The sequence below is a fragment of the Pavona decussata genome, unplaced genomic scaffold, assembly GCF_977016875.1.
Source record: "Pavona decussata unplaced genomic scaffold, jaPavDecu1.1 SCAFFOLD_155, whole genome shotgun sequence".
NCBI classification, from domain to species: domain Eukaryota; kingdom Metazoa; phylum Cnidaria; class Anthozoa; order Scleractinia; family Agariciidae; genus Pavona; species Pavona decussata.
The window spans coordinates 2950976-2978126 of NW_028145567.1; the positions used below are offsets into that span (position 1 = coordinate 2950976).

The following is a 27151-nucleotide window of genomic DNA, read 5'->3' on the forward strand; positions in this document are numbered from 1 at the left end:
GAGGGAGAGTAATTTTTTTTCTCCCATGAGAATAGTCACGTGATTATTTTAGAGAGTCGGTTGTTTTGAGCGCGAAGTACAATTTTAGAAAGAGCATTCAACCGGTTTCTTACTGAATTGTCGATTTTGTGTGTTAATTTTGTCCATTAAGATAATTTTAAGGCCACCGTTTCTTTATTGCCGCTTTCTTTCTTCGAATTGCCTTCGAATTCACTTTTTTTCGTCTGACGGTACGTGATAAAATGGCGGACGTTGCTTCGCCATTTCGAACGCCGGACTTTATTTCTCCAAATGCGAGGCGACGACGTGGAATTGTTCTGACAAGCACCAATACACCAAAAACTCATTTAGCAGAGAATGACGACGCGGCTGAAAAAAGACAAAGACGCCTTTCCAAAGTGACATCTGCAACCCTTCAAAGTCCGGCCACACCAAGGAGTGCAAGTCGTCTTGATAGCGAACGGTAAGCTTCGATTTCTTCAGATTTCGTGTTAATTAAGCTTAAGCTAAACTTTGCTTTGTCACTTTATGTAAGCGTTTAGATTTAGTAGTAAGTTGATTTATCAACTTGCCTTTACTACTTTCTTGAAAATAGAACCACTGTCAGTGTTAATAATATAATCATGATCGATCATGTTGATAATTTGTCAGACCAGGTATAAATATGATTGTTATTGGCCCGATCCGGCGCAGAAGGAAAAGATGCATCTTGCTCGATTTTGTAGAGATCCAATTATTTTCAGGGCTGTCATCAAGCTTATAAGCCTTCTTGTCTTTGGTCATTTTTAAGATCAAACTCTAAGTAGCTGGTAATGTTCACTGTAGTTGCTTGCCACACACTGTTAACACACTGAGTAATGCATGGAAGCTAACTGTACAAATCTGCAGCCATGTAAGCCATTCTGTGGAAATATTTTCTTGTAGGTTATACTGGAATTTCAGTCGAACCTGTATTAAGTGCATATCAAATGATCACCCTCTGTAATAAGCAGTGGGTTGTCGAAGTCCCAAAAATCATTTCCCATAATTCCTGTACAAGGTTTTGTAATACATAAGCAAGTAAAAATTAAAAAAGTCCTTTGATTACGCTGTAATACATTCATATTGCAAATTAGCCTGAGTATCAGGCTTTTCGGGGGGGGGGGGGGGAGGGGGAAGAGAGGAAGGGGAAAAAGGAAGAAAAGCCTGACACAAAAGCATTGAGACGAGTATTCCGCCCCCTCAATGAGCATGACGCTTCGCCGTAAATAGTAGCCAATCCAAATAACTTCCGGTCATGCAACTGTCATGTCAGCGATGACCGCTGTGAGAGATATGAATTGAAGTTACACAGACAGCTCCATTGCAAAAGTCTCTCCAAACAAAATATTTTCTGTTGAGCACCACTGAGCAGAATTCAGGACTAAATACAGCTTCATTACAGGAGGAAAATACAAATCTCACAGTTCAGGATGGCAAGAAGTGATGACAAAAACGCAGCCGTAACTAATCAAAAGACAAATAGCTGTGATAAGAAACACAAGATCTCAGCTACGAAAACAAATAGGCGGCCGGATGAAGATTATTAAACAGTTCAAATCCTAACTAGAGAGGCTGTACTGTCACCGGCCGGACGCACTGAAACAAGCCAAACGTACCAAACCCAAATAAAATGCCTCAACGGGTATAAGAACGACGGTTGTTCAACAGGCGATAAACGCAGCACTCGTAACCCAGAAATGACAGAAATGATATTTGATATCAAAATACAAAACATGCGACAGTTGCATTGTTTAGTCTATCATGATAATTTTTGTTTCCGGCGGTGTGACGTAACCTTTTGTGTTTTGTCCAATCAGCGCCAACGTCCAAAATTCGGACGTTGAACACAAACTTCTGAAAGGTTTTGTGTCAGGCCTTCCTTTCCTCTTCTCCCCCTCCCCTTCCCCCCTCCCCTTAGGAAGGCCTGATACTCAGGCTACTTGCAAATAGGAACCGCCCCTGTCAGGAGCCAAGCAACAAGCACCATCACACTGGAGTAATTAGGCAGAAACATCGTCACCTGAACTGATACAATACCTAAATCCATTAACCATGGGGAATATATAATTATGCACAAATGCCGTGCAAGAGGTATATACCAGATATAAGACAGTGTTGGCAAAAGGTTGAGCACTAGGAAAAAGGAACAGTTTGAGCCAAGACTGGTTTTACTTCAATGCAGCCTATTTTCACTCTGTAATATTAACTCTTGTGCTTTGTGTTGCTGGTCCTCTTCAACAATGCAACACCTTTAGTTTTGAAAAACAAGGTATCTAGCTAGTATGAGCATCAGTTCAGTATTTACAACCTCATTCCCTGGGTCTCCTCGCTCTTGGGAGTGGGAAGAAGAGAGACCCTGGGAACAAGGTTGCAATATTTATTTGGTGTCTGTTAATAGCTGGTTTACATGTATGACATACACTGTAAGCATGTATAAGCATGAGGATGTTTATAATGCATGTGATAACCACAAGCAAAAGGTGACATCTATAGGGCAGCACATTTCCATAATCATGCATGTATTATTTGATAAACATTATTTTCTCTGCCTGGTCTTGTGTGTGTGTTGCACCGCATGACAGTCTTTGTTTGTATATTAGTACCTGTGTACCAGCCTCACATGTTTCTGTTTCAACTATGATTTTGTTCACAGGAGCCAGACTACAGGAACCAATGGTTTAACCAATGTTCAGTTAAAAGACTTGTACTCCAACTGCATCAAGTTATCAACTGAAAATGTACGTAAATTCATTTATCAGTAGTTGATATTTGGTTCTGACATTTTGAATCTAGTTTAGTATTCAGCTACCATCTGTCTTTGTTTGACAAGGCTCAATTGAAGTGGTACAAGTCAGTTTAACTCTTTGGTTCTTTTTTCTTTATTTTGGTAGAAAATCAATGCAAAGAATGCATTTGGCTTGCACTTGATTGATTACATGCAAGACTTGATCAAGACAGTGAAAGAAGGAGACATGACCAACTTTCAGGTGAGATAAACACTTGGCTTATCCATGGGCTCTGGCATTTGGGAGCTTCACAGATTTTTATTAACCTTCTGGAGTCCTCTTGCCTGGAAACCAGGAACTTGTCTGTCCTGTCCCCTTGCCATGGGGATTCGTAGCTAATCAGACCACTTCTGTTGACCTGGGCATCGTTTACAATTACTTGGTCCAGACTGGACAAAAAAATTTTTTGCCGCATGTGCATCAAAAGATGCATCTCTCATTTGGTTAAATTAAATTTGTCACAGGTTGCAAGTTGCACGCTGGATGCAAGTGCTAAAATTTATGCTGGCCGTGTTGATTCCATCCACGCACAAGCCTATAAGATGTTAGGAGGTTTAGGACGAGCTGACAATCAAGGTAAACGCACTAAAAGAACCTGAAATGTTCAGGTTGGAGATCTGGAGTGCCTTTGCACCAAGTCATAAGGCTTCCTCGTCTTTTCTTTCCTTATTGCTAATAAAAATTATTTCCAAAATAATGATAACACCTGACAAGACATGGTCAGATTTTACATAAATCTTGTTGAAATATATTTTTTGTTGGAGCTGTTTTTGTACTAGCAGTATGACCTCTGGGAGCGGGGATGGCACAGTGATGAGAGCACTTGCCTCCCACCAATGTAGTCCGGGTTTGATTCCCGGAGTTGACGCCATAATACAAAATGTGAGCTGAGTTTGTTTTTGGTTCTCGTCCTCCAGCCTGCTCCAAGGGTTTTTCTCTGGGTACTCCTGTTTTCCTCCCTCCACAAAAACCAACATTTTCAAATTCCAATTTGACCTGGATATAGTGGACGGAGAGCCACTCTATACATGTATATATGTGCCACTGATATTCCCATTTGTTTTATTATTAATTTAATTTATTCTTTTATATCTCATTATTTATTTGATTTTCACAGAGGGAGATGAAAATGCTGTAGCTGAAGGTAATGGAGAACAACAACAAGGACCTCAGAAAGGGAAAAAGGTAAGTGCAGACATGTATATCTCCATTTTTTATTTTCTTTATCTATTTTTACAAATTCTACAGCATGATGATATGGTTCATGTAATTTTCAAAAGGATTTATTTTGTAATTTAGTTTAAATTGACTGAAAAATCCCTTTTATTTCAAGGCTGCCCACCATAGACCTGGAAATACCATAGAGACAAATCTCAAAAACCTGAATGTCAACCAGTTTGACTTAGCTTTTGAGGTGAGTTGTGAGTTCAAGTAGGGACAGATGAATTTCACAGAATTGCGCCGTCTGATAATAGATTAATTTTGCTGCTATAAACACTGATCAACATAGTTTTTACATGATTGCTGTGATTTAAGGTTTTAGTGACTGTGTTCTTTTTGCAGGTTGATCCATTGTTTCACAAAACATCAGCGGCTTTTGATGAAGGTGGTGCCGGAGGCCTTTTGCTGAATCACTTATTTGTTCGTGATGATAGCTGCGAGCTTCTGCTTGACTCTACAACTGTAACCATGGCAACAAGGGATGCATCATCGGAAGGACGAACCACACAGGATAGTAGCATGGTTGACCTCTCTGAACTCCGAGGTGAGAAACACTTACAATTTACTGTCAAGGTCTCGTTTCTTTGCTAGCAGAGTTGCTTCGATCTGTGCTAGATAATGCTCTTTCCCGACTATGCTCGATTACCCACCGCTGCTCGGGAAATGAGCCCACGTTCACCCCTGAAGAGTCTCTTCTTGGGGAGGAAAGCTGGACCCAAGGGAGCGGTGAAAATTGGGCCTGTTTCCCGACTTATCTAAAAAAAAAGATCGAAGTGACTCTGCTAGGTTGAGGGTGTTGCATTTGAAGGTCTGAGAGCATAACCGCCTTGATGTCGAATTTTAGCCCAGCTTTCGATTTCGCTTGGATTTGTCCGAATTTTGGCTCTCCCTGGTTTTGAAAACATTTCGCGGATTTACAATCGTGGACAAAACTCCTTGAGAAAACCCAACTCGAACAGAACAAAAACCACTTGCTTACTTCTCCCTCCCACCCCCTTCCCCCTATGCAATGACAACCTAACACAGACAGCCAAAAAACCACTCACTTACTGTTTCTCCCTTCGTAATTCTACACAGTTACTTCTCCCTCCCCGCCCTCCCCCTTATGCAATGTTGATGTGGCAAGTGATGCTTGCCAGGAAACTGTTCGTGACCCAAAAGACAACATTGTGTTTCTCCCTTCATAATTCTACACAGTTACTTCTCCCTCCCCCCCTCCCCCTTATGCAATGTTGATGTGGCAAGTGATGCTTGCCAGGAAACTGTTCGTGATCCAAAAGACAACATTGAGTCAGGGGCAGGGGGAAGGGGATTTGGTAGTTTGCTTGTGTACAAGTGAACGCGTTTGGAAGGCAAATTATTTATAGGTTTTGTCCACGTCAGACTCGTTTTCCAAATTATCGGTAGCCTAAAAGTTTCCACTGTCCACTAGCCGTGTTTAGTCGCACCAGTTGTTGTTTCTATAAGTAACGTTTGTGATGACATCATGGTTTGCTTTTGCGGGTTGTAACAAGCCCAAAATAGATCATGGCGGTCGGGATAAACAACTTGCGTATCGTACTGGCTAGTTGGTTTCACTTTTGTTTGGTGAAGTTTGTAAACGCACGACATCTATGGATCTTTTGAAAAGTTATGAAATTGATGAATGCAGTTCACAGGAACTGGTCGAAATGTTGTCCAAAGAATCCCTCCTTGGTAGTGATGACTGTGCCGTGGCGAATTTTTCAATTCGATTATCAAATCCCGCGGCAAATCCCGCCATGTGCAAGGTGTTTTGCAAGCCTTAGTTGTGGTTTGCCAGGCTTGAAATTCAGTATGTAACGATTAACTTTCCAATTTCAAGGCAATGATTCAATGAAAGTACGTTTAACATAGATTTTCAACGGTTAACACCGACTGCTCGTGACAAGAATAGATAGTCAGTACCTTTTAATAGAAATGTCGTTAATCGTTGAAATGGCTACATGTCTTCCTGTTAATCGTGTGGAATGCTAGTTTTTTGCGTTATCAAGAGTGATATGTCAACAAATGGAACAAAGCTGGATTTTACGCCAGGAAATGGACACATTTTCTCTTGGAGAATGTAACTGTTTACATTTCTGACATTCCTGTCACGCACATGGTAGTTTGTAACAGAATCAAATAAAAGCGTGACAGCATTCTTTTCGTTGCTCTCGCGAAAAAGACCGCTTTCATGTGCCGTGTTTGAAAGACAACAAGTGTATATTGAATACAAGTATTTAATACTCAGTGCATTGTGCTCTTGGTCATCCAGTGTCTATGATGTTACCGATATATCTTTACAAGATGGTAAAATTTCTCAATGGCATTAATGCAAAACACAAATTGGCGTGAAAAAATACTGGACGATGGTTTTCAATCAAATTGCAGTTCACATGCAAAAGTTTGGACAAATCCAAGCAACATTGAAAAATGGGCTGAAATTCGACATAAGTCGGTTATGCTCCCAGCCCTTCATTTACAGTTCAACATAACATGCTGGTTAGACAGTGTACATTGTAACTAGGTGTGTTGCATTGTTGTTTCAGATGTTTACAGTCATGTAAACTTTCAAGGACTGCAGATTTGTCCTCATTTTGCTGATTTTGAATTCACCAATTGGACAAGAAATGGAGAGGTACACTGTTCATGGACTTTTCCTTATCCTAAAATAATTAGGGTAAATTTCCAGGGTAAGAAATTATTTTGTAACTGAGCTTACCAGTTATTGATTGGCCTGAATAAAAATGACATGAGATATAAATATTTTCTTTGCATGCCCAATTGGAGGCTTGGGGGAGGTATTCCCTTATTTACCGATAATGGGATATGGTTTCCAAAGCCTTTTGTTTAAAACAGGATATCTTGTTTGAATGTCCTGCTTAACCTAGTAGGCAGAACTTCAGGATACTTCTCAAACCAACCTATCAACACCAGCCTTAGCAAAATAGTCTAAAAACATTGCTGATAGAAAAAGTTTTGTTTGCAGTGCCATGCTGTGATAGTCTTCAACAGAATCACAGAATGATGCATTTTGTGTTGAATAGGGTGGGTAACCTAAGGTTTTTGTCACAAACTATGCCGGGGTTTGCTGGGCCAAGCTGCACCTCTGTGAGCTTAGATCTTGCCCCCACCCCCCACCCCCTGCTGGTGTTGCAGTCCGCGTCATTGGACAGTGACATTCATTAATTTATCCTATTTGTTTTTGTCCTTTGCATCTGATTAGACCAGTAGGCCAAATATGTGTCAAGCAACTTGCCTGCTCCTTGTAGCTGTTGGCTGTCTGATTAATTAGAGTTTCTACTCAACTGTATTTGTAGGCTAATACCAATTATAGCAAAATGGTGGCAGAACTGGAAAATAATGAACATGCATTTGATGTCAATGCACCAGGTGAGAAACCAATAACCTTTCCTACGTCCTACATCCATAGCGTAGCCTGAGAAAATGTTTGGTGCCACCATGATGAAATCATACAACTGTACCTATTTTAGAATGAACACACAAATCTAAATGTCTAGTTACATTGTACCAGTAAGTAGTTTAGTTCAGGACCCAGAAACTTACAAAATTTCTCAGCTAATTTATCTGACTGATTTCTGCATGTTTCAATATATTAATTATGCTTGAACTCTGAAGCTGAAAATGTTTTTTTTAGAACCTCAAAACTGTACGTATATAATAATATTTATAGCTACAGAGCCAGAGTGCGACTTTCCAGAAACAATGGGTGATGACTATGGTGACGATGATATGCCTGACATGGGAGAGGTGAGTGTTATGTGTAACTGCAGTTCTTAAGGATGGTGCCTACTAATACCAAGTATTTTTGCGCGGTTTTTGACTATGTGGGAAAAGCAGATCTTAGCCAGGGCTGTTGGAATCCAAAAAGAAAATTGGAGGTAACCACGCCTTTTTTAGAGATAATTAAGCAACAATAATATTGATTTCTTAAAAGCAGTAAAAAATACATAAGCAATGTATGATGTTTTTTTTTTTTCCCCAAATTGGAGCTTTATTATCTCTGAAAAAATGCATGGTTACCCCCAATTTCCTTTTTGGATACCAAAAGCACTTGTTAAGTTCTGCTTCTCCTCATTAAGTTTTAAACCACGCAAAAATATCCCTGTATTAGTAGGCACCACCGTTTGGAAACCCGAGTATCTCAAGATGCACAGAGCTTATGCGCAGTAACAAAAGTAGGCATGTCCTGGAGTGGAATGTCCTTGAGCTCAACATTTCTAAGCCAGAAATCAAAAGATGGCACTATACATACATGTCCGAGCCACCATAACATTGTACAGTCAAACAAAACCTAAACAGCACTATTCACAGTTACTGGCATGACATTTTAATTAAGTTAAAAGGCGAGCTCACCAATGCAGTGGAACCTTGATTTAACGAACCTGATCTATAAAACAAAGTCCTCAGTACAACAAACTATGTTTTCCAGCCCGGCCTTTTAAAATGTATGGAACAGAACCTCAACATAAAAAACCAATTTCCCTAATCAAGGTTCCACTGTACATGTAGATAATTTCCCATGACTAATTTAGTGAAAATGTGATTGACAATGAAGGTTCGAAGTTTGAAAGGTTTAACTGTAAAGTCAAACGAGTTGGCCAATTTTCTGTGATTTTCTCAAGAATGAGGCTTTTATAGGACACTCAGATTTAACACTCAGAAGTCAGCTGTTTCAATGGTGTACTCTGGAATGTGTAGTGTAATTTACAATGGCTAACTTGCATTCAACAGGACATGGAATTTGGAAGGGATGGCTGTGAAAATGTTTTTCGTAATCCTATCTGCAATGCATCACTTGCTTTTGCTGATGGTCAAGAGGCCAGAATGGTTACCTCCCAGGATGGAAGGTTTGTCTTCTACTGCAAGTAGATTGGCTTTAGGTCAATTATTAAAAATTAAAAAAAAAACAATCATTCCCATTTGTTTGAGTACATCTTTTAATGTTATTTACCTCCTCTTGTACCAAGCATTCCCAGAAGAAATAAAAACCCCAAGCTTTTATGTTAAAAGAGGTCAAAGAGAGGGGTGAAAGTTTTGAAGTTGAAAGGAAGATAATGAAGGTTTCTTTTAAAATTAATGTTTGAAATTTGTTTTAACAGCATTGAATTTGCGACCTCTTACCCCTCCCACCATGTTAATGAAATCATGTGTTGTGCCACATGTGTTTGTAATAAACATGTCCTAATTTTTTTCCATTTACACCACCGCCCCCACCCCTTCCCCCCAAAAAAAATTAACCACTCTATCACAACTACAATAGGCCTTTTTAGGATGGCGTCACTTGACTACAACTACCAGAATTCATTTCGTTTTCCTTTTCAAATTCAAATTTTGTAATCCCAGTGGACAGCAAAGAACAATAGCTCTAATTGGCGTGAGAAAACAAAAAACTGAAGGATTCTGGTAGTTGTAGTCAAATGACGCCATAGTGAATATGTCCTATTGCAATGCCCCCTTAAAGTACCAAGTTTGAAATAGGTCGGCCCCAGGCATTTATTTAGTCAAGTAAACAAGATTAGCAAAAGGTTCATAATTTGAAGTCAACGTAAAGGGTACAGATGAAGGCCCGTTTAAACAGTTTTAACACTTGAGCAACATTTTATTGAACGAATGTTGGTCAAGTGTTGATAATGAAACCCGTGGAGGCCGTTCAAATGATTTCAACAGTCGGTCTAAAATTGCTAAGAACTGGTTCATCGCGAAGAATTGGGAATAAATGTTGAACGAAGTGTGTAAATGCAACATTTTCGAGAACAAAGGAAATGTTGGAGGGATGTTGAATTTACAATGGGCTGGCTAACTTGCATTCAACAGGACATGGAATTTGGAAGGGACGGCTGTGACAATGTTTTTCGTAATCCTATCTGCAACCATTCTGGCCTCTTGACCGTCAGCAAAAGCAAGTGATGCATTGCAGATAGGATTACGAAAAACATTTTCACAGCTGTCCCTTCCAAATTCCATGACCTGTTGAATGCAAGTTAGCCAGCCCATTATAAATTCAACATCGCTCCAACATCTCCTTTGTTCTCGAAAATGTTGGATGGAGTTGAAGCCATTTACACACTTCGTTCAACATTTATTCCCAGTTCTTCGCGATGAATCAGTTATTTTTTCTGGTTAACCAAATGCCTCTAAATATTCTACTTTTTTTTCCCTTAATTGCTGTAGTCAATTATTTACATGTAAATACGCGAACTCATGTGAACATTTCTCTTTCTTAGAAACTAATTGAATATTCTCTTTTTTGTGTTCTGTAAGTAATGTTATCACTATTTTAATATAGTTTCGTATTGTAATTATTTTCACACGACCCCACAAGCTCTGAGCTTTAACCCTATCGTGTTTAAATAAAGGATATGCATGTATGAAAATTTATACCAATTTACCGTTTGGCTCAAAAAAATGTTGAAGTAATATATCAAACACGAGGAAGAGTGTTTCATCAGATATCCAAACACTGAGAAGTAGGTTGAAAAAACGAGGCGCAGCCGAGTTTTTTTAAACGACTTCGAGCAGTTTGGATATCTGATGAAACACACTTTCGAGTGTTTGATATGGCTTCTCAAATGATCAATAATTCTTGGAGAAATTCAAGGCTAAAGTTGGCAAACTTTTATGGTAATTAGGATCACATATCCAAACCACGGTCACGGTAGTGATTTTCTTTGTGTTCTCTTGATGAATTATATTAATGAGTTTGAGAACGAGTGTTGAAACAAATGTTGAAACCTTTGTTCTTGCAAAGCGAAATCAGCAAGATCTAGCAATATTTCTTGATTGTTTCTAATCAAACAATCAAACGAGGCGCTACGCGGCTCGTTGGCTATCTATCACCTCAACTATACAACTGCATCTTCACAAAGGACCCCAATTTAAAATTAGTCCATCCATTTACGTACTATTTTTTGGTTCACAGAACAGATCTTGGTTCTGCCGCTACGACCGCAGGTACTCTGTGTCTGGAGCTGTCTTCTCAGCCAAGTGATTACTCATACTTCAAGTCCGATGTCATGTCTACCTGGGCGGGACCGCAACACTGGAAACTTCGTTCCAGGTTTTCTAAAGGTACATGCATGTACTGCAGTGTTCAGCTTTGAGATCATGAGATCAGTGCTTAAATTTAAAACCGTAGTTAACCATGAGATGATCAGATCAAAGCCGATCATGAGATAGGTGGTTAATTAAACCAACGAACTTTCCGTTCACCGGTTAAAACCCTGGGTTGTTTGAGATTTTCTCAAAGAAAAAAAAAAGGAAAGTGCATAAATTAGGGTTGGGAAGCAAATTGAACTGTCTAGTCTATTGCTGCTCACAAATACAGCCGCCCCTTCGCTTCCGGCCGCAACGGGCATTAGACACATTTAGGCAGATTGTGCATCACGTTTGCCGTCTACCATATGCTCGTTTCATCGCGAGGGAGACTATCTGATTTTGTCCCTCAAAGATGATCTCTTTTTACCATGATCAAGAGAAAACCTTAAGCTATAGGACAATCGTGTAGACATCGGGTAATTTTACGCTTTGCAGTGATGTACTTACAGTTTTAGTAATATTGGGTTAAAGAGAGTTATTTTTCGTAAAAATGTAGGGTCTTTTTGCAAACGTTCTTCCTGCATCCAAGCATGTGGAGCCCCAGGACTGACGATGAACATTTTCAAACTCAAAAGAAATCAAAATGACTTTAAATTCCCTTATAAGTCATGATCACCAGTTAATTATTTTTATTAATATTAATTTGCAATTTTTTCTCTCACGATGTAGGCTTAATGAACTCAGCATCGGCAGCTGAACAACAAAACAAGAAGAAGCGACCGAAGAAGCAACCGTTTAGCCTAAAGTTTGACAGTGAAGTGGATTTTGAAAGCAGCTTTGCAAAAGGAAGGGTATGTCCTGCGATGACTTAGTAAACAGTAGTTGGTGTAAACGTCGTTATGAAACCGAGGCTTAGTGCAAAACTTTTCATATGAAAACTAGTTTTCTTTGCATAACAGCCGCTTAGCGGTCCGCAATTGCTCCTGTCTCCTGTTGTGAACAATAATCACAGCCGACGAAACGAAACGTCGCTATCTACATTTTAGGGGACTACATCGTGAGACAAACGATTATTTTATTGCGTTCGACGTAGAAAGAACGCACTCCTTATTGCGTTTGGAGTCGAGATTGTATGGGGCAGTCAACGAATCTGTGGGTCTTGGGACGCGTATCTGGCATCCCCCGCAGATACTGCTAAGGGGTGGATGACATCATCACCAACTTGGCAAAGGAAAGAGAGCCTGGGATGGACATCATCGAACGTACTCACTACTCTTTGATTATTACTAGTTTATTATTGTCTTTCGTATCGAACGTCAAGTTATTTATGACGTTGATACTTTCAGCGGGCCTTTACTTGTACTTTCGAGGGGCAATAGCGATAGTCGGAGAGGGGGAGGGGGAGGGGGAGGGGAGTGAGTCCTCACTCCCCCCCTCTCACTTTTTGTCTCCCCTTGGCTGCCCCTCCCTGGTTACGCCTGCCACACAGGATAAATTGTATCACTAGGTTTGGTGTGTTATTTTTGTTTGTAAATCATCCCCATGGGAAACGTGTACAGAACGACGCGGCATGAGAGAACAGAGCCTCGTCCCCAGTCCTCCTTGGCACGCGGTCAGATGTGACGTCACCCAATCCATTCAGCTGATCGGCTGGGCCGATAACAGCTATGTGGACTGAGAACGAGGCTGAGCGATGCTTACAAGTAAATTGAGCCTTTTAGCAGTTTAGGAGGGGTGAGGGGGGGGGGGGGCTTACTTGAGAATTACACAGTCCAACTGTATATGTGAATGTTTGGTTTATCAACAGAGGTGATAACTAAAAGTAAATTGGCCACCGTATAGAACAGAATCTCTTTACGGTGGCCAATTTACCTTACAGGGCCACTGTCACGGCGATTTTGCTGTATTTTGGTCAAAACTGCTCACTGAACATTTGACGAAAAACGTACATTTTGCTAACATGAAATTGCTCTTAGAACACGGGGATTTCTGCAAGGAAGAACTAACCATAATTGGTTCTTAGCGACTTCTCTAAAATACATAAGAAGAACTTGAAAAAACTGGCCAATTTTTTCAAGTTGTAATCCATTTCCATCCGAGCCATCCACAGCCAAACGTAACTAAAACTAGTTTCTGTGCACTGGTGGTGTTATTGTTAACAAAACTGAACCATTATTTAAACGATTCCGTTGATTGAAGTATGTTTTTTGGCCATTCAAAGTGACACTAAAATAGGTGACACTGCCCCTTTAATTGAGTTGTCAACTCTATCGATAAACCAAACATTCGTTTCTACTCCCCACTGACGCAACATCACAGTTTCTTTAGAAGATAACCCCTTATCCGACTGTATTTGCGTTGTTTTTGTTTCTGCAGGCTGCGACGACCTTATCCAAATCAACCTTAGCAAAATACACTGCAGACAAAACAACCTTGCCTGAAGACCTTCATTACGATGCTGATAAGCTTTTTAGACTCTTCATCAAACCAAAAATAATGGTGAGTAACGCGTTCAGAACTGTCCTTTGTAGCAAAAATGTTAAATAATCTTTTTCATTGTTATCGAAAAATTAACAAAATGAGGGTAATGCTGACTATATCAGGGTTCGTACGGGTTATGAAAAACATGGGAAGTCATGGAATTTTGTAATTTCGTTTTCCAGGCCTGGAAAGTCATGGATTTTAATTGTGGGTCATGTAAAGTCATTGAAAATTATGTTTATGGGAAAAATCGCTAAGAAAGCATTCTTTTAGGGAATAAAAAAGGAAGAAGAGGAACAATTAAAAAAAACAAAGAACGAAAAGGAACAAAGAAACAGATTTTTACGCAATAGAAATAAACACTGCGCATTTTGAGACTGTAAAATGCAAACGCTTTGTCATGGAAAACTTGAAAAGGTCATGGAAATTTATGGATTTTTACAAGCCCAAAAGAGAACAAACCCCGTATAAATAAAAAGCATCCTCTAAAAGGCGTACCATGGTGAGAAGGAGTATGTGTTGACGCTTTCAGTGTGGCTTTCTTGCGCTTTTTCGTGGTTTCCTGGATAACCTGCTGAACATCCATCTGAAGTGTCATTGAAAACGCAAAAACCTCCGTATCCACGACAATACGGACATTCAGACCGGAATACGAGTACGAGATTGAGTACGAGTACGACTTTCAAATTTCAAATCAGTCACATCCCCAAAACTCTCGTTCCTTTCTGTTGTTTACCAGCAGATAAGGAGACCCTAGAAACAAGATTGGTGGACAAGTGGTTATCTAAAGCACGCAAACTAGATTGGAAAAGTCGTAATGTTGACTCGTAGTTAAGTCAAATCTGAAGGTGGCTATTTGAAGTCCTTGCTTTTTGTCATACATACCCTCTTACATGGATGTGTTTCATCTTAGGTAAAACGTCAAATGCAAGCACAAACAGAGCTCAGAGATGATGGTAAGTATACAAGTTCAAACACTGGTTTGGTTGATGATGGCTATTTTATCGTTACTGTTGAGGTTATTATTTGTTCCCCGCTTAGTTAGTAATGGCTCATTGCCTTCTCATCACTACGACGCCTACTGGGTCTCAGACTGAACAAAGTGTAGTCTGACCGAAAGTGGACCCCTCCCCTTAACCCTTTACCGTCAACATAGTAGTGTGGTGTTGACAATCATAACAACATCATCATCATCGTCATCATCATCATCATCATCATCATCATCATCATCATCATCATCATCATCAATAAAAAATCATCATCATTTATTTGCCTTACTAAAAACAAGAAGAAATGATAGAATTTACAATAATGGCGAGGAGACCTCAAGAAACCGCCAGGCTTATAAGAGAGGCCACCTCGGCTGTCATTAACATTAAAGTCTTTATATGACACAGTGACGATCGATTGTACAAAGCGAAAGAAGACTTTGGGACAAGGCTGACTCCGGCAACACCCTGAAACTAAACAAAGCAAGCATTTGCCAAGCTGTTCCCTTTTTATTGTAACTTGTATGGGCAAGGCCAAACTTCTCCGGTTATTCAAGAAACACTCTTCAGCCATCTGGTAAATTATCCCACCCTTTTCTCGTAAGCTAATCCCTTAGATAGTGAGCTGATTTGAGCTAATCTTCCTTCAGGCTCTGCGTGGTATAACTACGACAATGCAAATGACTGCGCAAACTACTGTCCGGATCTACAGGTGAGTATCAGTAAGTAATGTGCAATTCATGGCAGTTGTCTGAGTACAGTGCACTTCGGAAATCAAGAGAAGGTAAAGGTTATTGAATGGGAAACGACTCCAGAACAACGAGAACCACAACAGGCAGTTATTTGAATTACTTCTTTGGGATATCCTTTTCTGTAGTGTAATACAGCCAATAATTATTGTAATGGTGCGAACTTAGTAAAAACAGTCCTTTGTCAGTAAGGATTTCATCGGGTAAAATCCTCAAGTATGAAAGGAAAAGTATTGCTCAATAGTTTTCATTTGAATGCGGATTCCATTTCATCAGACTCAAAACGTAGAACCGTCTGCAATTCTCGTGCAGCCAAAAAACAACACCACAGGAAATTGCTTCACTTGAATGGTCACACTTTCGGATTTCGTATGACAGCCACCTTACATCTATAGGGCAAGTTTAACTCTTAAGTTTAAAGCTCTTAAATCCGTGGTTTATTTTGATAGGACGGTGCTGACGATGATGACGATGACCTGTTTGATGGTGCTGCCGATGCAGGCGACGCACCGGACGGTGATTTCACTCAAGCGGAGTTCCCCTTATCTCAGGACACGATATTCGGGGACTCGTCCCAGGGCCTCAGCTTTACGAACGAGAGCGTGGTGGATCAAACCATGTTTGCTGGGGATGGCCTGGTTGCCCAGCCTAATAAGGTGTGTTGAAACCAAGTTCTCACTGACATTCTCTTTCTTTCATATAAAGGAAACATGAGACATCCGTAAGCGAGCTACAATCTTGAACAAAACTAGTTGAGAAAAATGGAAATTTTGTGCATAGACTTCAATCTCCCTTAAACAAGAAGTTAAGCTATAAAAGGAACGCCACTCCTTCCTTTCACACCTTTGTGGGTGTGAGATGCAAATTTAGACGCCGTTCAGTCGTAGCAAGTTGATGACTTAAGCGTCCTCCGAAAAAAATATACCTCAAAATTTCATAATACACCGCAGTCGTATAAGACATCGGTTTCTTATTTGGTTAACAGGGTTTATTCCGAAAACTAAGCCAATTTTATCAGTAACGGTCGTAGAAAAAAGGCATGTTGCTTGTCATTTGTTTACGCTCTATGGTTGATTGACAATTGAAGGTGAGAATGGCCGGGCCTGGCCCCTTTTATACCGGAATTTCCTGTTCAAGTAAAACACCGTCTGGAGAGGAGTGAACCTTCACTCCCCCCTCCCCCACCCCCCCCCCCCCACCCCCTCACTAAATGTTGCTTTGAATGCCGGCCGATTACACGGCCCTTTTTCAGCCGCGGACTAACAATTATGAGGAGGGGGAGGGTTGGGGCTGAGTTGTTGATGTATCACTGTAGCGGTGGAATTTGTAGATCGACAAAAAGTTTCTTAACAGTTGCGTCCAAGATTGTAGCTATCACAATCCAAGGCCAAGAAAGAGTTATGAAACACCCGAAAGTTTCTTAGGAAGCCTTGAAAGGTCATGAAATTTGTTAGACATCAGGGCATAACAAAGTCATTAAATTTCGTAGTTGCCTAAAACAGAACACTGCAACTAGGCAGTTTGATTCAGCAGTGGATACTTAGGTTTTCAAGCACATTGTAAGTAAGTAAGTGAACTTTATTTAGACAGGTGGCCCAATCAGCTAGGGGCTGTTATCCTGAGGGGCCTTGTATAGACCTAAAATAATTATTATTATGGTATGAGAAAAAAATTACAATATATATGACTCAAACACTTTTGGGTTAAAATATCATAGGATAGAAAAAAATAAATAAAAACATTTGCACACTAACAAAAAAATCTATGCAAAATCGTGTTTCATCATTAGTCGCTTAAAAGCCTCCAAATGACATTGACCATTTCTGACGTTTGTCCGCTATAATTTCTTCCAATCTTATTAATCCATCCGTGTTCCTTTTTGCACTGTTACCAAGTTGTTGCCGTTCATCTACATTGATTTCATTTGCAGGCTGGCTTTACTTCTTCATCTTACAGTAATGGCATACCATTATATCTATGGATTATAGCCCTGTTACTCTGCTTGTGTCCAGTGTTTTATTTCTATTTCTTTGTTCTTTCTTACAGGTTCAGAAAATTGACATTGGCTATGCCAAAACCGCCAAAAAGATGGACGTGAAAAAACTAAAGAGCGCCATGTGGGGACTTCTCACCGCAAATGGCCAGGGAAACAAGGTCTGTTCTAAAGCAAGCCTTCCCTGCTTCTCTACCTTAACCGCCTCCAACGCCTTTTCCGATTTCATTTGGGTGGCCGAAATATTTTCAGTTCTAACTTAGAAGTCTTAATGCTTGAAACTTTTGATGGGTACTCTACTGTAAGCAACGACAACGGCGACGGCAACGAAAACGTCACTTGAAAATATAACTTCATTTTATTTGCGCTACTTCGCTATTATTTCAACCCATCCAACTGTACAAGAACAGCGAACTTACCCAGGAACCAAATTGGTAAGAGTGGCGTACAAGTTAAGAAAGAAAATGAAAAATTCACCGTCGTGCGTTCACGTTCTCCATAAAACCTTGAATTTGGTCATTTCACGTTGTTGTTTTGCAGAGGACGGCAAAGAATTGTACCAAAATTTAAATCGTACATGCGGAGAGATTGTTTTTGCTCATTAAACCTATTGTTTTGCGGCGTTATCGTTGCCGTCGCCGTCGTCCTTGCTTAAGTTCCTGATTGACAATTGTTGTACACGGTGCTAATACATTTTGAGTCTGAATGTGGCTGGGCTATTGTCCAGTACTTTGCCATGACCCTAGATGTTTCCATAGTTGTAATTTGGTAGTGAAAGGCTCATCCCGTTCTTCAACTGACAACAAAAGTTTGGCTCTTCGACCAGTAATTGCAGTTTATTACTAACAGGGTTGTTTGCCATCGCCCTCTTTCTCTTAGGGCGTTTTCCATTTGTTAGAACTAGCCAGCTTGATCGATCAGTTCGCAAACTGGAATGTACCAATTTATCTTAGTCCTTCAAATTTCTCCAAACTAACGCGTACCACTCTCGGAGTGTTTATTTTTCAAGATTTCAATGCAGTTACATCCCTTCAAAATGACACATTCGATTTACAGACTGACTGCCGGTCGAGCGTGCCAGTTCTGACAAATGGAAAGCAGTCTTCGGATGGGTTGGTAGATCGGAAATACAAAAAAAAAAATAAATAAGACAATTATCGGTAAATATTTATAATTCCAGTTACCTGGGACTTGGTCATTTATTGCGATGGCCAAAGAATTCTGACTACACTCACTACGCTTTGGTTTTATTTCATGTAGGAAAATGCGCCTCCAGATCAGGATAGACAACAAAAGGACGAAATCAGGGTAACACAAACTCAATCGTTTAAAGACCTTTACGCTCAGCTGCCTGGAAAACTATCCAAGAACATGGGAAAGAATCTGTCCGTATCCATCGCGTTTGTCTGCATCTTACATCTCGCGAACGAAAAGGTAAAGTTTGTCCTTTGTTCAGTTTAAATTCAAAAGGGAATTAGCCCAACGGTCGTGGAATACTGAGAGATTGACACAAAAAGAAAAGGCTATTTCCGAGTTGCTTTAAACCTCATTATGAAAACGAGGCTAAGCGCACTTAGCCTCGCTTTCATAATGAGGCTCAAAGCACTCGGAAATGGCTTATTCGCTGCAAAACTGTCATCTGACAGTGACAACTATCGGCCACTCCTATGAAAATTTAGTACGTTAACAATTTGAGGATTGTTGTTCGTCAAACAAGATCGTGAATTTTAATGAAGCACCTTGTCCTCAAGAAGTGATTACGACCATTGTGTTTTCATTTGCCGACCAAATGGTGAACAGCTTTAGAAAGAAAAGATATGTTACGTTAAAAAACGTAACATATTTGGCAGCCCAACGAGCGAGGGCAGGGAGTTTCCATAAAAATGCGCGCTTCATAGCCTTGTTAAAAACAAGTTTTCGAAGGTGTATGCACTCGGAATGTTGTGGTGGAAAAAAGTGCGAACCCTATTAACAAGACTTGTAACGCGTTCCTTTTATTCTTTCTTCCCCAGTGCCTCATGATGACTGGTGACCCAGGCATGGAAGATTTTTTCATTTCTCAAGGCATATAGCTCTGTCATCCCAAGCAGTGATGACATTCTATCCTGGTGTCTTCTTTAACCTTAATGACAAACTCAAGGTAGGACTGAGAGATCCTATCTTCTCGTGAAAGAATTCTTCAAACCAAACGAAATTCTCGCAGGGCCTGTTCTGGGCGAGAATGCCGGTCGGACGCCCGTAATTCCTCGTCAGGGACTAGTCAACATTGCGTTGCTGACTCGAAGAAATGTATACAGGCTTGTCAACGAAAATAAAATGGATGCTTATTCAGTGTAATCACCTCATCTAAATCGGCGATATAATCAAACCTCCTTTAAGCAGCTAGCAGACCCACCCCGGTCCCCCAGGTCAATATTCGAGTGAACACCTTCAAGGGGTGTAAGTTTGAGGTTAAAATATGAAGGCCATTTATTTAAACGAAGTTCACATGGGGTCTTACAAAACGACGGTTTACACCTATTTCGTTCTTGCCAACCCGAATTGTTAAACGTTGCCTACTTTAGAGACCTTATAGATTCTAGTACGAGTACAGTCAGTCGGGGGCGGGTGAAATAGCACGAGTACGACTCCGAGTTTTTCCAATACATGTAGACAAATAGCGCCCGAGTGAAGAAGGGTCATTTTGGCGGGAAAACGAGATAGCCGTCGTCGAAACGTAAGTGATCTCGTCTTTTTGGAATCTCGATTGGGCTTAGCTATCATTGTTCAAAACAACTGCGTCAAGTTCGTCGCTCACAGAGAGTAAAATGAAGCCTCCTGTGATATATTTGTTCTTAATACTTCGCTGAAAACTCGTATTCATGATCGTACTCGTAACTAGTTAGAATCTGAAGGTCTAGAAGGCCTATAGCCGTAACCAGACACATTTAGCTACGTGAAGTGACCCAGTTATAAAAGAATATTTTGATCTGTGCATTGAATTCAAGGGGCGCTGTCGGGGAGATTTCTGTGTTTTGGTATTACATCTCATTTATCTTACACATCGCTCAAATATTTGACGAGATACCTTTTCTCTGACATCAAATTGATCTTAGAGCACGTAGAGGAAAATACTAAGTGATTTATTTTAAGGACGGTGCCGACTTATAAAGAAGTATTTTTTTTTTGTTTTTGTTTTTGTTTTAGTTTTTCCATAATGAAGCTTTATTATCTCTGAAAAATAAACGGTTATCCCCAATTTTCTTTTTGGATACCAAGAGCACTTCCTAAGTTCTGCTTTCTCTGCATAGTTTAAAACCGCGCAAAAATATCCCTGTATTAGTAAGCACCACCCATAGGAAACCTGAGTATCTCGAGATGCGCAGAACGTATGCGCGGTAGCAAAAGTAGGCACCGTCCTTAAAGGGGGATAAGAACATAGCTTTCTTAACATTTACATCGAATTTACAGTGCCAGATACATCCATTTGAAGTAGAAACAAGTCAACACGCGCCTTTTAACATGTTAACTTAACAATAAAAAAAATGAAAACTATTTTGAGCAAAATGCTCCCCCGTCTCTGCTCCTCCCTACCCCCCTCATTGGGGTAGAGTTACTGGGCGCATAGTCTCTGCAGAGCCAGCCTCACCGGTCCACCCGCACGAGGGAACTCTTAAAAACCGGATGATGCTGAAAACATATATATAAGAAGCGACAGCGTCGGACGGTCGGAGAATCTGAGGGTCGTTGGTTCGAGGCCAGGTTGGTATCTTCATTGCTGTGTTGTTTCCTTAGACGAAAAACTTTTCTCCACATTGTCTCTCTTTACCCAGGTGTATAAATGGGTAACGGTGACATACTGCTGGGGGTAACCCTGTGATGGACTAGCATCCCATCCAGAGGGGAGTAGCAATACTCCTAGTTGCTTCATGCTACAGAGAACCGAGCTAAGCTCCACCCGTTAGGGGCCACTTAGGCTCTTTAGCGACTTTACCTTTACCTTTCCATCAGTGATCCCAGATCCAGGTTTTCTAACCTATTTCTCCATTTGTTTATTTCTGCAAGTTGAATTAACTATTTAACCCCGAAAATAGATGGTGTCTAAAAGTACAAACGAGTGACCACGAATAACCATGAGTGAGAGTGAGAATAACATGAAAATATAATGACGTCATTTTTATCAAAAAGTAACTATTTAACGGCAAATGGACCGTTTTCGAACACCTAAATAGGTCCAAATTTGATACTGAAGACGTTTCCGAGAGGGGAGCGATGGGGGGAAGGGTGGGGCGGTCTAAATCTACCTCCTCACGTTGCCTTTAATCCTGCCCCCTCCTCCCTTTTTTGTTGACTTTGCCTTTTGAGAATTTGCATTTTTTAAAGGTGAAAATAAAGCCTTGCAAATGATAGTCTCTAGCATTCCCATAAAGGACACCCGGCTAAAGCTTGGTAGCAGCGGCCTGCATGTAGCTTATGAATACGCCCTGATGTCCGATGTGTTATAACTACGATAAGAAAAAAGACTGTTGTGTTTATGTACTTACCAAGTGAAATAAGACTTCTGGAATCGAATCAGTGGACTTTTTGTTTGGCGCAGCGAGAACGAACGCCCTGGGGGACAACTCTACCCAACTACAAATAACCAAATTGTAGAGACATCTGACATTTCAATTTCAGTGAAGAAGAGCGTGATTATGTGATACAAAATATTGCATCACATAATTACGCTCCTCTCTAAGATTTTGTCGCTTTCATTGGATGAATTAAACTTAACTCCTTTCATACTGTTCTATAAATAAGCGCCAATGGTCTAGTTCCACTTGTACGTGAAAAGCTAAGCACAAAGGCAAGAGCGAAAAAAAAAAAGGAGTACTGAACTTTGGGTTAACAACTGGGTAGCCAATATCTAAAGTCGAGGGGTGACCCTCCTTATGTGATATGAATTAAACGAGGAAAGAAAGAGGTCTATTTATGACCAGTTTGTAAGGCTTCTTTTATTTACAGGATTAAAATCATGGTACTCTTTTTCTTTTTATGAATTACATTACATGAAGTTCAATTGGCTGGAAACGACTTGGTTCCCGAGTTTTCCAACAAATCAGTGTCTTGTATAGTTCGTTCCTAAACGATTGCATTCTGATGGCATAAATCAATGGATTTACTAAAGAACACGCGTAATATGGTACACAAACAATGTTATGTTGTTCCCTTTTAGGCAATTCATCCCAAGCGGCTTGTGGAATGAACGAGTAAAGAGCAAAGGGCAAAACTGTCAGTATAGATACGGCTGTGACTATGAATAAGGTAACTGAGAGTTTCCTGTCTGAAACAAGTGCACCACAACGCTGACCAGTGGGATATCTTCTTACTTTTACTATAATGACAACATAAGAGTATGTGAGTACCAGGAGATTAAGGATAATGTATATTGTCCATGCGTAATAATACTTTTCATCTGTCAGAATGGATACCGTGCAAGAAAAAAGGAAAGACAAAAGCCAGCTAGAAATTATTACTTTAAAGTAAACCCATTTCTGAATTAAGCAGTGCCTGAAAGGAAAAAGTGTTGCGTGTAAGCGCTCTAAAGAAATTAGCGTAAGATTACAAAGGGAGGATAAGCCAAATAGGTTGAAAAATATACTGATACTGATGTGTTTCCAATGGTCACCAGGTTCAATTCCCCCATATCTAAAGAATAATTCCAAAGGTCCCGATACTACTCCCACCAGTAAATCAGCCACAGTCAGGTTTATTATTAGGTACGTAGTGCGCTTGCGCAAGTGGTGACCTCTTGCAAAAACGACGAGGGTTAAGGCGTTGACTAATAATATGAGAGTAAATTCAATGACACGAACTGCAACCCAAATGGCACCCTGGGGCTGTTTAGAATGATCTTGATAGGTGTCATTGGCCATCCTGGTGTAAAATATTTTGTTGGCTTCCTCTTGCTGTAATCGTCCTTATTTTTCTGGCGAAGACTGACAAAGAATTAAACAAAATTAGTACTTCAAGTGGAAGACATAATATTGAGATGAGAATGATATGATACGAGAATATTTTTGGATTTTTTTCTCAATTTTCATCAACACCACTACTGGCTATTCTCTTTTAACTTCCGCTGAAAGGTAGAAGACGCGGAAATATATCACATGTGCGAGACATCACAGGTCATAGGTGATTCGCTCTTTGGAAAAATGTAAAATTTTTAAAAACAAAACAACAAAAAAATTTTCATTCAATTGCAGACTTACGATCTTTGCAGTGCCAGTTGAGGAAAGGTTTGATGAACCAATAAAAAAATTGCTCATGGGTTCTTTTATCTAATGCAAATTGAAGCAATTATATTACCGAAACGATGGATCGCGGTGACCGCTTGCCGACAGATATGTTCCATCTTGAGTCGAAAAACAGAGAAACAGGAACCAACGTTTTAATTTAGGTATTTTGCTTAAATGTCTCGTTCGGCACCTTTTCACTTTTCCATTAAGTAACTTTGAAATCATTGCGTTGTTGTCGTCTTCAGCTTCAGAAAGACCAACTTTAAGAAACAACTTGAGATGAAATGTTTCAAGGAGACGCGCAGAAACGCTATTTTGTTACTGGCGGTCTATGGCGGTCCATCTGTTAAGCAAGCACACACACATTTCCCAGGACAATAAAAACATTTCCGTGGTGTATTTCCCATTTGGCCTTATTATTTGAACACAAAATGTTCGCTAACAGAAGTGGCTAAATGTTTTCTAAAAACACTTGGTGAGTACTTTGTGAGTGGAAAAATACAGATAAAAAGAAAAAGGAGAAAACGCCATTTCTATCTTTTTTTTTCTTGTCGTAGCATACTCACTCACCTCTTTTTTCTGTATGTTATCGTGATCTTTAATTAATGTATACCAGCAGCTGATCAAAACTATTAATACCCTAATTTCTCGACATCTGTTTCTTTATTCAACGCCACATCACGGTTTTCATTCCTTGTTGTTCCGCAATTATTCCAATGCGGCAAAGCTATTCTGCAAGTGGATTCGAAGGCGACGTTGCGTCGAGATCAAATGAGACTGAAAGGAAACTTTGCTGCCGTTTCAGTGGACACCCCGAGAAGATGGTTCGTCTCGGTAGGATTTCTGCGCAATTGTCAGTAAAACCGGTGTATTTTCATTAAATGGCACCTCAATCACTCTGGGACAAATATATTCCCACTAATAAAATTGGAAAAATATATCTATGTAGTTTTATTAGTGGGAGCATTTTTGGTTTGACCCCTTATTTTCTTTTAAATACGTATTTTTTGTCTTTCTTTTGGAACAACATGTGAAGTCATGTTCAGCGGAACAAGTACAGCAAATAGCGTCTGTTTCCCAAAATCGATCGCTGTAGGAAACAACACCGCCATTTTAGGTCCTTTGCTTAGTTTTTTATTGCGTAACCCCGCACGGCTTCCTCATTTGGCGTTGTAGTAGTGAAAAGGTTCCGACCGACAAACGACTAAATGTGCCAAAACATACCTTTTGTTTAAGAAGTTATCGGCATCGTGTTAAGTAGTTTCGGCGTACATAATTCTTGCTTGTAAATAAGCTATGTTTTCATCTGCTTGTAAATTGTTTTTCATATGGAACCGTCATCATATCTGTTGTGTTCATTAGGGTACACAAATATCTTCCCTCCAGTGAAACGTTTTTAACGATTGATCGACTAACACTGGGTAACCCCTCACGGCCTCTTCATTTGGCGTTGGAGTCGTGAAAAGTTTCGGATCGACAAATGAATAAATGTGCCAAAACGTACCTTTTGTTTACCGAAGTTTTCGTTGCCGCTGTCTTCGTCGCAGTTTCCCAAAGTCTCACGCACAGAAGAAACACGGGGAAAGTTATTGTGAGAATTTGTGGTTTCCCTGTTTGAGATCAGAGTTCAGATTGTAAGACATCCAGCAACTACCAATCTTTCAGCGCATCATTTTCGGTCAAACGTCCAGTTAATCTTGTGAGGAAGTTATCCTTGTGTTTAGTATTTAGGCATACATTAATTCTTGCTTGTCAATTAGCTATGTTTTCATCTGCTTGTAAATTGGTTTTTCGAAGGGAACCGTCATTATGTCTATTACTATCAATCAACCACATCGAAGTCTTCACAAATAACTGAAACAAGAATATTCGCGGCACATTTTGTAAACTTACCATTACAGCACAAAAGTGGGGGGACTAAAGCCCCCCCCCCCCCAGCCCCTCCCCCTGCGCAGTCCCTGTCTGCATTTAGTTCGTCTTTACTCTTGTAAGTTATTCAGTGTTTCCTTGTCTTTAGCTTGATTTTGTATTTTGAATTTGTGTTTATACAGTCGAACCTGTATATAACGGCCACCCTTGACGAACTGGCCGCTTAATACAGATGGCCGCTAATACAGGATCACTAAAAGTACTCACTGGGGGTTGTCTAATGTCAATTTTAATGGCGTATCATACAAAAAAAACACTTCATGCAAGGAATCAATAGGGAAATCAACACTCTTTCGAGCGATCAATACTTTAAACAAAGTTCAGTGCCAACTTGTAACTTACGGTATAATAAACATAACATTGTGTAAAAGTACTATACAATAAATTGTCCTCTACTCTTCTACAGTATACAGTGCTCTATTTCTATGACTTACAGTTCACAACAAAATATCTCATTCCGTCATTTCATAGTTTTTACGCTCAATGTTCAATGTCGCATGGCTGAAGAACAAGCTAATTAAAGAGGAATTTCTTGCTAAAGAGTGAAGCATATTCAAAACAAACTTTTTTTAGCGTTCGTGTTATGGTACTGTACTTCAGCACATTGCTGACATCTGAAAAGCGTTAACCATATTAAAAACGGCGGAGTATCAGCTTACAGTAGCTTTGTACATGTTATTTGATTCTTTATAGTGATGCTGAATCGCATTTTAAACACAATAAAATACCGCATAAAATAACATATGGCTTAGTTTCCATTCAAGGGTGGCCGCTTAATACAGCTAAAAATAACAAAGAAAAACAAACATAGGACTGCTACAGGGTGGCCGCGGCCGCTTAATAGAGAGGGCCGCCTAATACAGGTAACAAATACAGTGTTTGTATGAGCAAACAATCGGGACCTTGAAAACTGGCCGCTTATTAGAGGGTGGCCGCTCGATACAGGGCCGTTATATACAAGTTCGTCCGTATTTCTTATTTGTATCTATTATATCTATTCAATAATAATAACAATAATAATAATAATGATAATAATAATAAGGTTCAATCTAATCTCGTACCCAGATCTCAGTCGGCTCGTGGGAGATCTGGGCACGAGATTATGGAGGACCATCTGTCTATAGCGAACCCCACAGAGGCATCACAAAGTGTATATTTTATGCGGCCTTATTGTTTGAACGCAAAAATAATCGCCAATATGAATCCCCAGTTGTTAAATATCAGAAAACAGTCGTTCGTACAGCTTTCCCATTTACTTCAGCATTATGAATAAAAAAAATATAATAAATAAAAAGAATAAAGAGAGAAAGCCCTTCCTGTGCTTAATTTGTTATCTGCTAAAAAAAGGTTCACTCGCCCCTTTAATTTTCCTGTATGTTACCCTGATATACCAGCAGCCGATCAGACCTCTTTACTTGTGATAGAGACGCAGTCGAAATTTACAATAAGTGATTCTTCTTTGTGTAACTTACAACCTAATGCACAAAGAACAAGTCGAGAATTTATTTTAAATAAATACAGATTCAAGTTGTTTAAGCTTTTAACCTTAAAAACAGGATAATGACGTATTTTTTCTTTTTGTTTGAATTCAGTCAGAGGATATTTTGACATGAGTACATGTAATACTTGGACCTTAGACTGTTAACAGTCCCCCAATTTTTCCGTG

At 39.9% G+C, this 27151-nt stretch overlaps 1 protein-coding gene across 1 annotated transcript; it reads left to right on the plus strand.

The window, feature by feature from the left end:
* The first annotated feature begins 58 nt into the window (after positions 1-58).
* LOC146465880 (condensin complex subunit 2-like) lies at positions 59-19631 on the plus strand. The gene is made up of 20 exons (XM_085128045.1): positions 59-463; positions 2675-2759; positions 2913-3008; positions 3272-3383; positions 3925-3992; positions 4141-4221; positions 4371-4572; positions 6578-6666; positions 7349-7421; positions 7723-7799; positions 8784-8899; positions 10972-11120; positions 11817-11938; positions 13464-13586; positions 14482-14524; positions 15208-15269; positions 15756-15962; positions 17353-17460; positions 18560-18733; positions 19312-19631. The coding sequence occupies exons 1-20, from the start codon at positions 243-245 to the stop codon at positions 19369-19371; spliced, it is 2268 nt and encodes a 755-aa protein (XP_084984171.1). The 5' UTR covers positions 59-242; the 3' UTR covers positions 19372-19631.
* Positions 19632-27151: the final 7520 nt, after the last annotated feature.